Below are 13,639 nucleotides of genomic sequence, written 5' to 3'. Positions count from 1 at the left end.
GGAAATGTTTTATTTATAAAAAAAATTATGTCTTTAGGAAGCTAACGTCTTGGTAGATTGATTATGGTATGTATGGTTAAGTAGTTAATATTAATAAGTTTATTTTTTTCTTCAAGAAGTAGTTTGATATGAATTGAATTCAGTGTGAGCTGTACCACATCTGTAACTTTTCATTTATTAGAAACTGAATGCCCTGAAACTTTAGTCTTCTGATAATGAAATTAGTGGTTCCCTTCTCCTCCCTTCTCTGAGAAGGTTTTTGTTTTGTTGTTGTGTTGCTCAGACTGAGACTGCAGCCCCTGAGTCAGTGACAATTGTGCCCCAGCCTCTGCAGTGCTCAGACTTCCACCCTGAGCTCTGGATGGTTTTAAGTCAGCTGTTCTGAAACTTGAGCAGTCAGAACATTTGAAAGTAGTTATTTAAAATGAACTTTCCATGGCTAAAATCCTAGAGATTTTGATTGAGAAAGTCAAAAGGGCCCCAAAGTTGACATTTTTTTTATTATATTTGTGTGTGTGTGTGCGCGTGCATGTGTGCGTGTGTGTCATGCACGCCTGTAGAGAGGTCAGAGGACAACTTGTGAAGGTCGGTCCTCTCTTACTACGTGGGTCCTGGGTTTGTTTGATCTTGGGTCTTCAGGCTTGGTGGCAAGTCCCTTTACCCACAGAGCTGTCTTGCTGGCCCAGGAGGAATAGGCGTTTTAAACCAGCTTTGAAGAGGATTCTTATATAGGTTGACTACATTTTGAGTAACACTGTTTTAATCATTAGGATACAGGAGTAAGATCAGAAACTGAAAAACTGTTCACTTTCTCTACTATTTTCTGATGAGTCAGTGTGTGTTAAGTACTTTTTGGGGGAAGACAATATAAAAGTTTTCATTTTTATAATCAATTTATTGTAGTATATATAGTTATGAAAGCTTTATACAGTTGTCATAAGTTTATATTGGAACTCATTTTGTAGACCAGGCTAGCCTTGAACTTGCAGAGATCTGCCTGCCTCTGCCTACTGAGTCCTGGGAATAAAAGCGTGCGGCACCAACACCTGGCTTCTTTCTTTCTTTTTTGTTTTATTTGGAGGCATGATCTCACTACACAAAACTGGCTGGTTTGGAACTATGTGTAGACCAGGAGGACCTAAACTTACAGTAATCTGCCTGTCTCTGTTGTCTGACTACTGAGATTGAAAATGTGCCCCATCATGCCTGGCTAATTCTGTTATGTTAGCTGGCCCTATGGCATAAATAATACAAATAGTCTTCTCTATCCAGTTAGCATATATTTTGTATACCAATAAAAGTTACTCTTATATAGGATGTATCATGGAATCATGAGTAATATAAAGGACTAATGTATTTGTATTTTTTCCGCATTCCCAGTCTATTTTTAGTGTGGTCAGAGTTCTTATTTTCTTAGCATTAACACAAAATTTTTATATTGAATTAAAATTTTCCACCTACTCTAAGTATTATATGTTTATAACTCTCTAAAGGGAAAGTAATTTCTTCATGATATTATTCTGTCTTGTGCCACTTTTTCTTTTCATTTTGAAAACTTGGCAGATATGTTTTGTAGTCTGCCTTGCTAACGTCTCTCAGGAGAACATGAAGCATTGCTTTCATGGAAGCAGGGAGAGGAATATGACCTTTCTCCCAGACAGACTCAGCTCACTTTTATCTTAGTGATCCTTCAGGGTTTGATAGTGGAAGAGCTAATATCAGCAGCAGTGACATGAATGACAGCCCCTTTTACCACCTGCTGGTGACATGCAAGACTGTCATGCTTGAAATCCCGGGTCATCTCATTGGGGTTGAGAAAACCGTGTGACAGAAGGGTAGAGACACTTAGGGTTATCGTCACTTTTTGTTTTATAAGTAATGAGGATGGTGAGAAATATTTTCATTGAATTTCCTCAGCTCTACTCAGGTGTAAAAATGAATTTTTCTTAAGAGATCACACAGCCTTTATATTAGTAATAAGGCCACTGTTGCATTTCTGACCATGATACCATTCTTTTCATATATGTGCAAATTTATTTTAGTATTTTAATAGATTTTATACTTTAATGGTACAATGTCTATATTTCAAATATATTCAGCCAGTCAGTTGGCATATCTTTCATTGTTTGAATAATTTTTAGAGAAAGTTCAGTTTTCAAATTAATTTTTTTTGTTAGCTCTAACTCACAGTTCTATTTGTATTTTTCTAGAAGCTGAGTACCCTTAAGTACTTTAAGTCTGTAAAAAAAAAGATGTGTTTTTATTACTTTTATTCTTGTGTATGTGTGTCTGAATGCCACACGTGTGCATGAGCTTGCAGAAGCCAGAAGAGTGTGTTCTGTTCCTTGGAGCTGGGGTTACAGGAGGTTGTGAGCCTCCAGATGTGGGTGGTAGGAATGGAACTAAAGTCCTCTGGAGGAGCAGCAAGTCCTCTTAGCCACTGAGCTGCGTGCCTCCAGCCCTTGACTAGCTGTGTTTCCTTATTTTTCTCTCTTATGTTAGTACTAGATGTCATTTTATTACAACTTAGCTCACACATCACTTCTTTGGATTCAATATGTATGTCTCCGAAGCAGTCTGCATTCAAGAACACATGCAAGTAAAACTGAGCTGTAAAGAAATTACTCTCCAAAGATTTGCTTTGTTTACTTATTTCACATTTAATTTTAGGAAAGGAAGAAAAGTTGTTCTAGTCAGAAAAAACATTTGCTTCTGATACCAAGTTAAGAAATAGAAACCTTTTTTGCAGTTTTCCAAGGTGATCTTGAAATATAGCTCGAAGCTATTTGAGTCTATAAAAAAAGATTTAATTATTTTATACTTTGTCAATATTTCTTAATATTGCTATATTTTAAAAATCTTAATTTAAAATGTTATATTTATGAGCCAGAAGTAGTGACATATGCCTTTCATCTCAGCACTTGGGAGTTAGATGCTGAGTTCTAGGCCAGCTTGGTCTACAGAGTGAGTACCAAGACAACCAGAACTACATAGTGAGACCCTATCTTAAAAAAAAAAACAAACCCAAACCAAACAACAACAAAAACCTATGCAGCCATTAGCAAAGAATGAAGATGTGAATATAGTGAGTTGAATAGATGCTTACTATGAATTATTGGGATAAAAAAGCAAAGGACGATATTTTTGTTTTCTATTATATGTGGTTTCTCTTTTGAGAAATGGTTTCATGTAACCAGGTTAGCCCTAAGCTCGGCATTTCACACTGTGTAGCCACGGATGACCCTAGTAACCTCTGACCCTCCTGACCAGGCTGGTGCCATCACACTTCATTTTAAGTGGTGCGGGAGCTCAGGTCTTGTAAACCAGGGCTCTTTAATTCCCCATAAATGAAACTATTCAAAAAGATGCTTTAGTGGGAAGATGCAATGGATTAACTAAGGTATATAAAGTAGATGATTTAGAAAAATCAGTCTTAAAATTTTATCTTAGATGCTACGTATGGTGGTTCATGCCTTGAATCCCAGCACTTGGAAGGCAAAGGCAGATGTCTCTGAGTTTGAAACCATTCAGGTTGGTGTAGTTAGTTCCAGACCAGCCAGGGTTAGTGTAACTCTGTCTCAAAAGCCAAAACCAAGAAAACAAAATAAAACAAAAAACTCCAAAAAAAAATCCATCAGTCTAAATATTTTCTGGTAATAAAAACATTCATGAGGAATATTCATTTTGCTTTATTGAATTTTCTACCCCCAGATTCTTGCCATTTGGCCCTTGTTGTTGATGTACTTTGAACAGTGTGTAATTAAATATCTCCTTTATGGAAGGTAATCTGTTTTTCATGGTTGCTCATGTGTCCTGTTGATTGTGGCTGTAAGTAGCTGTAACTGCCTGTCCCAGCTGTTTGCCCTTTGCTGGGCTACTGCAATCATTTTGGCCAGACCCTCTCTAGTATCAGGGCAACGGCAATGCTGTCCTGTTCTTTGAGCCCTCCTCAGCCCGTTCTATGCATGTTATACTCTAACTCTGTTGTTGGTGATTTTGGAGGCTCGTCCTTTTCTTGTTGTTCCCTTGCTCCTGTGTTTCTGCTGGCGTTTCAGACCTTGTATAATGGCCCCAAGATAACTTCCCAAACAGCTTTCCTTCCAAACAACAATTTTCTTTTTTTCTGGAATATGCTGTAGTAGTTTTCATCAGTGGTACTTTTATTATGCTATTATTTAATTCTGTATAATTGTTTTCTCTTTTGGTCTCTTAAAATATTCTTCTTTTATCACCTTTTGCAACCTGCCTCCTCTTTCAGGTACTTTTACACTTTTTAAGATATCTCAAGCATCTTTCATCTTAAAATCCAAATATTCTTAAATCTGAAACCTTTTGAACAAGATACAGGAGGAACATTCTACACTTTACCTAATGTGATGGTTTCAGTTCAGATGCAGACACATTAAAAATATGGCATAAAATTACCTTTAGATTATGTGTTTATGAAATAGATGAAACTCTTAATTAGAATTGGGCCCATCTGCAAGTTATGCCATAAAATATATACAGGTATTCCAAAATACCTACAGCGATCTGAAATCCTCCATACCAAGCATTTCTGATAAGCAGTGCTTGATGTATACCTTCACCCTGAAATATAGCCTCAGATTCTGTGTGTAATAAAATTCTAGTAATTGTTTTCTTAAATTTTAGATTGTTTATTCCTGAGTCTGACTACAAAATATTTTTATTTAGAGTGTGTGTACATACATGTTCAAAGACCAGTATGTTTGGAGGTCAGAGGACCACTTTGTGGGTCAGGAGTCAAACTAGGGTTGTCACACTTGTGTGGCGATTGCTTTTCCATTGGAGCACCTGACTGACTGGGGAAGCCACAGTTTTAACCTGGAGAACTGATGTTTTGCTGTAGCTCTTTTTGAGATGAAAAACTTACATTAATATGACTGACATTGTTGTCAAGTATAGAATAGAGTCTTTTAAAAAGCATAATTGTAAAAAAAGTTAATCTCTATAATAAGTTTGAATATCTTTTTGGTCAAGTAATAAATTTACTAAATTGTCAATAGAACAAGAAAGGCAATACAAATTTCTGAATTTTATGAACCTTATGCTTTGAATAGTTAACTTGACTGAATATAGAAGGTAGCATCTCTGCCCGACAGCATAGATTGAAAGCACATAGTTATAAAAATAAAATTATAAGATGCTGTCTATACAAATTAACTCATGCCTCTATTGTATTTTCAATAGAGGAAAAGTTAGCAAGGATGCTTTTTGGAGTAAAATTACTAGTGAAGCGTAAAGAATTTGCACATTGAAGCAAAAGACATCGTGAGGAAAACAATGCTTCTGTTTGTCCATAGAGGAATGAAAAATCAAGGAAAACTTAAGATCGTCTAAGCTCTCATTTACCACAAGATCAACAGTTGCTTTCTTTCTTTCTTTTTTTTTTAAAACAAAGTTTTTACACACTGTATGTTTAACACATTAAAAAGCTACTTGAGGTTTCTGTGAGGTATGGGAAGTGTAGATTTTGCTTGTTATAAATCAATAGGTGTACACTTTTATCCTACAAGAATTCGTTACAGTAGGGCAAAATGCCTAATAGTTTACTCTGATGCTCAGTGCACAAATAGCAGCTTACAGGGCAAAGTTATAATGATTGCTATTTATTTTTTTTTAGTACAGAAATCAGAATGCATGAAACTATTAGGCCAACATGGCAGAAACTTACTTTTATACTAAATTCTTTGTAATGCTTATTAAACCTTATGATTAAAAGTACTGAAAACACAGTGAAGGTATTTCTTAACATGAACACTAAAAGTAGTCTAGTTTTTAAAATTAAGATTGTAAATCTAGGTGCTAATATTTTAAGTCATGCTTGGAAGTTCAAGTACAAAATGCATTAAAAGTTTTAGTTAAGGTGTTAGATATTGTAAGCCAAATGCATTTATTGAGTGAAAAATTTCTTAACACCATTAAGTCTTAATTTTAGGGTTTAAAAAATTAATCGATTATGTTACATTTTGTCAAACTGCAGTATTTCTTTAATTTCGTAAAGCAGTAGGAAAGCAGGTCTTTGCCAAGTTTTGACACGCTAGCATTATTATCAGAAATAAATCAGTTTAGCTTGCCAGAAACCTTAGTGACTTCAAGCTCCTGTAGCATGCTCTTTTTCCTAGGGATTAGGCTAGTCATTAAAGTTGATTAAATGAATCTCATTTATTTGTATAAAAATGATAGATAATGAATTGTTTAACATGAGATTTTAAATTTAAAAATGATTTTACTTCATTTATTGAATATAGTATTTAAAATATAGAATAATTCTTGTTAAACTAACTGGTTGTAATATATATAGTAGGTATTTTACCTATTTTAAATAAATTGTTGCTAAGTCTTTATTATTACTACAGATTGCCAGATTATTATAGCAAGTAATAAATTCTTGTTTGTTACAAAATTATTCATATTCCTTACAATCTATAATTACAATTAGTAATCATTTTCTAACATGTATTGAGGGTTTGAGAGAAAAATGCTCAAGTGACATGGTGGTGGAATAGAAATGTGACACAGTTTATTGTTGCTTTAATCACCTGGAGAGTGGAAACAGAGCTGCTGTAGTTTGAAGGCTAAGAAGGAACAATGTATAAATTCTACCACAGGTGACTAGGAAGGAACATTGTAGAAATTCTACCACACATAAGTTGCAATGAATCTAAAATTAGAAACAGCTGCCTTTGTTAGGCTTTTCTACAGTTGACAGAAAGGAGCCTCTCTTTCCTCTGCTCAGTCTTCCCTATTACGTGGTTAATTTCTGTTATACAAAAATGGTAGAGTTGTTATTAAATTAAAAATTATTTTATTGCAGTTTTTAAAACCAGTATTTCCTCATAACCTAGAATATTTGGTGTAGAATCAGGCAAAATGAGGGTGAAGGAACAAGGCTGGTGTTAATGTAGCTTTCTTCCCTCCCTTTATTGTTGGTTCATTTGTATTACAGGCATATCATCCTTGTAATAGAATTCAATCTTTTTATGTAATAAGCTTGAACTAGAAAAATTTCCCTAATTTTGTGTGCATATACAGAATTGATTTATTAATTGGTTCATGGTTTTAAAATACTAATATAGTCTATGGTTGCCCACGTAAGTGTTATATATAAGAAAGAATAAGGTTTATATATAGTTCATTATTTTTGTTAAAATATAATAACAAGTTTATCATAACAGAAATATAACATAGTGGTACCGAAAATCTTCCCTTGATTGTTCTGAGACTATAATTTTTGTGTTAAATTTTATGCAACTTCTCATATAAATATATCTAGGTTGTGGCTTAGAAATAATAGGTTTCATACATTTAAAAATGTAGATACCTGTGTCAGTTACATTTTAAAGTTATACACTGTTTTAAGGCTATGTATTTATTCTTTAGAAAATATGACTTACATGAGTATCTTCTGATGGACATAATATTGACAATATACACATGATATTACTTTTAACAAACTGCCATGCAACAAATACATTAAATAATGAAGAAATTGAGTATATATGACCTAATCTAATTGACATTCACATTGAAAATTTACAACATAACCAATACTGAGAATGTTTTTCTCTTACATTTGGCAGTAATCAGTTTTTACAATTTAAATTTAAAACTCTTCTGAATGTAGATTTGGTGAAGCTTAGACTTCTCCCTAGTCTGTGACAACCTGAGGTACCAAACATTTCTCCCTTATTTCACTGTCCTCATAGGTAACCTTTTTATTTCTCTTAGGATCTATCCATGAGTTGTGTATTACAGCATTGTTAGGCATGGGATCAGCTTCAACTATGGAAACAACTCGTTTTTTCATTTTGCTTTTTAAGACCTTTTGAAATTTTTGTCTGGTGAATGCATACAAGAGAGGGTGGAATATAGTGGTTCCATAAGCCATGACTAGAAAACACAATCTTAATTTTACTAAAAGGTCACTTGGGCCTAAACATAAAATTGTGGTATTTAAAACAGAAATTGGTGTCCAACAGAGAAGAAATGTAGAAATAATCAATAAAGACATCTTGAAGACTCTTTTCTGCCGTTCTCGTCGTTCCCGGTGGCGCTTCACAGCGCGCCGGAGGGCGATTATGACAGAGACTGAAGTTCTCACACCAAAAACCACGTTTCTCCCACCACTGCTCTGTGACATGTCTGTGGTCTCGTGTGTGGTTAGAGAGATTGTCTTTTTCTTCCGAACTTTCTTCTTCTGCCCTGTTGAGAATCTGGTGCCTATCCGGATGTTCAGAGCCTGAAGTATCTTGGTGTATGTGATGAGCATCACTACAACTGTGAAGAAGAAGATGGGGATCTGAACCAGAAGGTGATAATACATCCCCAGCTCAGTGTAGTACTCACTTGTGCTGACACACAGCAGTGTCTTGTTTTCCCATGCGTTTCCACTTTGAAGACTGAAAAAATTTACTTCAATGAAGGGAATCAGGAATGAGAAGAAAGAAAAAATCCAAATGGATGTCATTAGCATTACAGCTCTGCCCATTGTCAGAATTCTGTTTGCAGGTTTTACAGAGATGTCGTATCTGTCCAGAGTGATAGCAAAAACGTTGATTGCTGTCGAAACACTTGCAAAGGAAACACAGGCTTCATGGAAACAGCAGATGAGAGCAGTGTTACTCTCCAGTGAGAGCAGAAGGATCACTATAGTTAGAGGAATACATCCCACACAGATTATTACATCAAGTACATGGAGATTCATTGTGATAATGTTACTGACTGAGTTGATTAAGTTGGATTTCATGCAGTAAAGTACCAATACAGTAAGGTTGCTGCCAAGTCCCAGCACAATTTCTAACATGAGAAATCCAGTGAGAGAAACTTGAAAGCTTAATGGGTATGATAGTGGTTGGTACATATTGGCGTCGATGTCCTCAATGTCATCTCGCACTGTAATGTTTGATTCAGACTGCATGTTGATTCCCAGAACAGGAGAAAAACACATTCTTTTGGAACAGTTGGTGTTTCCCCTGAAAAACAAAATAGAATATTTGATATTTGGCAATTTATGTGACATATAAGACGTGGTATTCTTTGTAAACAAAAATATCTTTTTATTATGTACTTAGTTTAATTTTTAATTTTGTAAGCTATTGATGCAAAATGTAGAATTGGGAAACATCAAGCCTGCATTGATTTTGGTGTTTTCTCTTTTTGAAGAAATAACCATATGGGGATCATTTCTCTGTAGTGCAGAATTACTATTCATACTACAAGGGTTTACTTCATTGGAAATAACTAAGGTTTTATTTTTAAAGAAATTATGCGTCTGAATAAGAGCACTACTTAGTGTGAAAAAGTAATTTTGGTCGAATGGTTTAAGATTTCACTTAAACAGTGCTGTGAGTGGATGGAAGGTAAATGCTATTTCCATGTGCTCTAGCACGGTGACTGTGGGTGCAGCTGCTCCTCAGATTTAAAGTAAGAATAGTGGCACACGCACCAGTTTGTCCCCATCGCACGCTGTCTTGCCCACTCCAGGGTGGACACTGAGGTCATTTCTCAAAGAGGCAACCGATGGGAATTTTGTACATCATGTAAATATGCCCACTACATTTTTACAGTAGACTTTAAGAAATTGGAAAAAGCAACAAGCTTAGTAAAAAGCTTTCCTGTGGCTGATGTGTTTTGCGACCACACCCTCTGGTGTGCTGTAGAAAGAGGAAGTTGAAATTTGATACATAGTAAGAAGTAGATGATTTTGAAATGGTTTTATTAATGTAATATTTTGTTTAATTTGTGAGGTAAAAATTGAAATTCCAAAGAATATTCTGACATCCATTTTTTGAGGAAGCTTTTAACTTTCACTTTACCTGCGAGACATTTGGTTCACATCAGACAGTGAGTAATTTTGAAGAAAAATTCTGAAGTGAACATTCATTCAAATAAGTATTTTGGGAGTTTAGAGTCATTTATAAAAATTGTATCTGATTTTTTCTGAGAGGTCTACACTGAACAGCTTAAAGTTAAAATTCAGCTTAAAACATGAATTTATACATGCAAGTATATTTCACATCTCAGGTATAGCAATTAAACTGCAAAATATTCCAACCTGAAGTATAAAACCTAATAACTTTCAAAATTCATAATGACATTTTAATTGATGTTACCTTTGACAACTTTAGGCTTGTTATTTTAGGGCACTATTTCAGAAACATGACAACATTAATTTCATTTGAGCCATAAAGGGTATTACTAGACACATATTTATCCATATAAAATGGATTAGCTTACTGAAATCCTATAAAAATGGAAAATGTTAAGAGCGCCAAGTTTTCTGAACTGACAGACTGAACACCAGGTCTTTGTTTTGTCACATCACACTTATAATTAATAAAGCAGAATGACAAGTACGAGCACTGAAAGAAACCAATTTATTTCCTCCCATGGGCGTGCATGCATCTTCTGACCTACCTGTTTCCTGCTGCCTTATGGGCCTTTTGGCTCACCATGGTAGTTTTCCACAAATTGATACATGATGTCAGTGACAATTTTGACATGAATTTTTTCCCTGATAACAGTGTGTTTTATTTCATGTCTTGCAGGAATTCATTCTTTTGTTATTTGAGTACTTCAGCTGTACAAATTGTGAGATTTAGTTGGCTGATGGATTTCTAAAGAACAGCACACAATTTTCGTGGTTTTTTTTTTCCTCCTCAGAAAGTCATGGACAAACGAAACTTCATCAAATGATAGAAATTACACTTCCTTTTTGAAAGAATATAGGTTGTGTCTCTTTGTTTTCCAGAGTATGTGAAGACAGAAAAGGAAACATAATGTCTCTAGCTTCTAAAATGCATTTAGATATCCATTTGTTTGCAGTCTGTTTCTGCAGCAGTTCTCATTATTTCAAAATGATTTCTTGATCACATAATTTGCTTTATATTATAAATCCAGTACATGCTCTTTTGATAAAAACCATCTGCTATTTAATTTGGTTTGTTCTCATTAGAAGAGGATACATAATTGGTCATAAAGCTCAGATGGAAAACTCTATTAGTTAAATCAATTGCTGTGAATATCTGGATAGTACAGAAAACACTTGCTAAAGCTTCGTTTGCTTACTGATATGTCGTGCTGTTTTCCCTTTGAAGGTTTTGCTTCACGGGTTCCTGCAGAATCCAATAGTGTCCATAATTCTGCTGTGTTAAAGTGCTAGATCTTTCCTTTTAAAACATTTTCCCGTGGTCTTTAGGCTTTTACAATTCTATTTTTTCCCCCCTTTTCGTGGTTATTCTGTGTAGCATCTTCACGGGATGCTGTCAGCTTGTTACGTTCCAGCCGAGCTAATCCGAAGCGTTAACTCCTTAGTTCCTTAAAAGTCCTGTGTTAAAAGAATATCTAGCAGTTTGTGGTTCAGAGAGCTATAGAGCTGCTCAGGTAGTGGCGTTCTTCATATCGTCAGTTGTACATATGGAATTAGTTGTGGGCCCTTGTGAAAAAGGTGAAAAAGAATAAGAAATAGGATTCCTAATAATTTTGAATTAAGTACAAGTTACTTTAATTAAAAAACTAAAACCATCTAGAATTTGTTCTCAAAATAAGCAAAGTGTATTGCAGTAGGCATAGCTATAGTCATAAAATGAAGTTTCTTAAAATTTCTTTTTCATAATAAAGATGGCATATATTACCCTATTTAGCAGCAGAGTGAGCATTAAAATATGGTCATGAGAAAGACTGAAATCTTAAACTATTTTTCTTCTCTTTTAGAAGCTAAGTTGAATATTTAGAGATTATGAACAGTTAGTATTTACTAAACAGACTGCCATTACCCCCGGTAATAAATTTAACATGTCCTGCATGCTGGGAAATATTGCAGCTTGCTTAGTTATTAGCACATGGCTTGAACTTTTAACTCATTAAAACAGATTCTGCGATAAGACACTATAAATCTCTTTTATGATATGCTCATGTGGGTGAAATGTAAACAGTAGTAAAAAAATCTTAAGTGCAAATTAATAATTTTCAATGAACATGCCTGATCACAGTCTTAACATAAAACAGCTAATTAGTAAGCTAGCTTTTTATAAGAAATATAAACCTTTTTTTAGCACTTGAGAAATGGTATACTAGTGACATTATAAATATTTGGTATATCCAAAATGACTTAAGAGCTAATGTCTTTGGAGTAAATTATAGACATCAGAATAGTTTTTGATTTAACAGTACACCATAAAAATTACATTTAAAATACATCACATCTTAATAGAAGTAAATTAAAAAATTTCCTGTTTACCAATAAGTATAGGAAAACAAGCAAACTTAAAAATTTAGGCTAAAAATTCCAAAGTAATTTTACCCCATTCTGCTGCTTCAAAAGCAGCTGTCCACTATATAAAGAACACATCTTACCTCTGCTAAAGATTTGACCACTTCTTGTTGTAGCTGAAGCATTTCCAGTTTTGATTGTTTCATTTTGTTCATTTGTTAGTAGAGGGCTCAGGGAAGAGGGTCATCAAAACCTCTCCAGAATGACCTTAATGGGAATGTGTGTCCTGTGCCATTGTTTCAGCAGTCCGCTAATGTATAGAACCGGCAACATACGGCTTCTCGGCTGCAGTCCCTCACTCTTCCTCCTGTGGAGTCAATAGGCATCTGAAAATACGTAATGAAAGTAATTCCGCATACTGAAGGCTTCTTGTCTCCAGGCAGCCTTTGAGCCAGTCTTTCTGAAAAGGAACGCTGCTTTTCAGAGGAGAGTCTGCTCTGAGCAGCTTTTGCAGAGTGACAGCCTACCTTGTCGCTTCTCCCCACTGCAGAGAGATGCAGTGCATTCACTAATTTTGATTGGCCAGTTGTGTTGGTTTAAACTGCTTCCTATGTATGGAAGGGCTCCCCCCCACACCCCACTTTATATAAGGATGCTGTTTAAAAGGCTAAGTTTTTAAGTGGTTGTTTGTTGCTCTTAAATGGAATATGAGCAAATTGGTCTTTTTAAAAATGTGTATTTTGCTCTGATTCATTGATTCCCCAGTGCCAAACACAAGAAAATAGGGTGTTTTTTTTTTTTTTTATGTGTATGTGTGTGAGAGAGGGGGTTACAGAGTAAAAAATGTTGCATTTTAAGGCTGGCTAACTGGATTTGACTATTTTAGTAGTTGTGTGTGCTTTGGGTTGAGGTTCTTTGTTCTACAGATAGAAAGTCCTGCGTCTTTACAGTGAACCAGGTTTGATTTCAACTAGTTTATTTGTATTCAAGTCATCTCTTTGTATTTCACATTGTGACCATCTCATGGTTTTGTGTCATCTTGACTTCAATATTCATTCACTCAGATATTCCTTCATTTCATTCATTTGTTCATATTATAATCACATGGACTTAAGGTGGTTATAGCATAAAACATTTGTAAATATTCCATTGCTTGCATGGCGGTGGAGCATAAATATGCGTAATTGTTTCAGTTTGGGGAATGGTAATCTCAGTCCTCTCCTGTGCTTATATTTTTGTGTAATGACCATTTGCTATTAATATTTGATCTCACTGGGCTATTCTTATTTTTGAAATGAACATCTTTCTTAAACATTGTGTATGGTGATTGCTAATACTGCTGGTAAATGTGTATGGTAAAGGAAAAGGTGAGGTCCTCATAGGCTATACAGCTAAGCAATTGTA

General features: G+C 34.9%; 2 protein-coding genes across 4 annotated transcripts in view; one reads left to right on the top strand and one right to left on the bottom strand.

Moving 5' to 3' along the window:
* Positions 1-13,639, top strand: part of Cog5 (component of oligomeric golgi complex 5) — a 235,607-nt gene that overhangs the window by 62,072 nt on the left and 159,896 nt on the right. The gene's annotated exons all lie outside the window — the stretch shown is intronic.
* Gpr22 (G protein-coupled receptor 22) lies at positions 2,712-12,770 on the bottom strand. Of its 2 annotated transcripts, XM_041657985.1 has the most exons (3): positions 12,379-12,770; positions 10,441-11,458; positions 2,713-8,996 (listed from the first exon to the last, which is right to left on the bottom strand). In XM_041657985.1, exons 2-3 carry the CDS (start codon positions 10,524-10,526, stop codon positions 7,673-7,675), a joined length of 1,410 nt encoding a protein of 469 aa, XP_041513919.1. In that variant the 5' UTR covers positions 10,527-11,458; positions 12,379-12,770; the 3' UTR covers positions 2,713-7,672. The 2 variants fall into 2 exon arrangements, with proteins under 2 accessions (XP_041513920.1, XP_041513919.1); XM_041657986.1 differs by lacking the exon at positions 10,441-11,458 and having other exon boundaries at positions 2,712-8,996.

This window comes from Microtus oregoni, unplaced genomic scaffold (assembly GCF_018167655.1).
Source record: "Microtus oregoni isolate MIOR12 unplaced genomic scaffold, Mior012 000009F_ref0000495, whole genome shotgun sequence".
Classification (NCBI taxonomy): domain Eukaryota; kingdom Metazoa; phylum Chordata; class Mammalia; order Rodentia; family Cricetidae; genus Microtus; species Microtus oregoni.
This window is presented reverse-complemented; position numbering and strand designations above follow the sequence as displayed.

Excerpts from the sequence above, each read along its gene's own strand:
- Gpr22 (XM_041657985.1), bottom strand. The coding sequence starts at position 10,526 with ATGTCAAAATTGTCACTGACATCATGTATCAATTTGTGGAAAACTACC. Across the intron at positions 8,997-10,440 it reads CATAAGGCAGCAGGAAACAG|GGGAAACACCAACTGTTCCA; the intron begins GTAGGTCAGAAG and ends TTTGTTTTTCAG.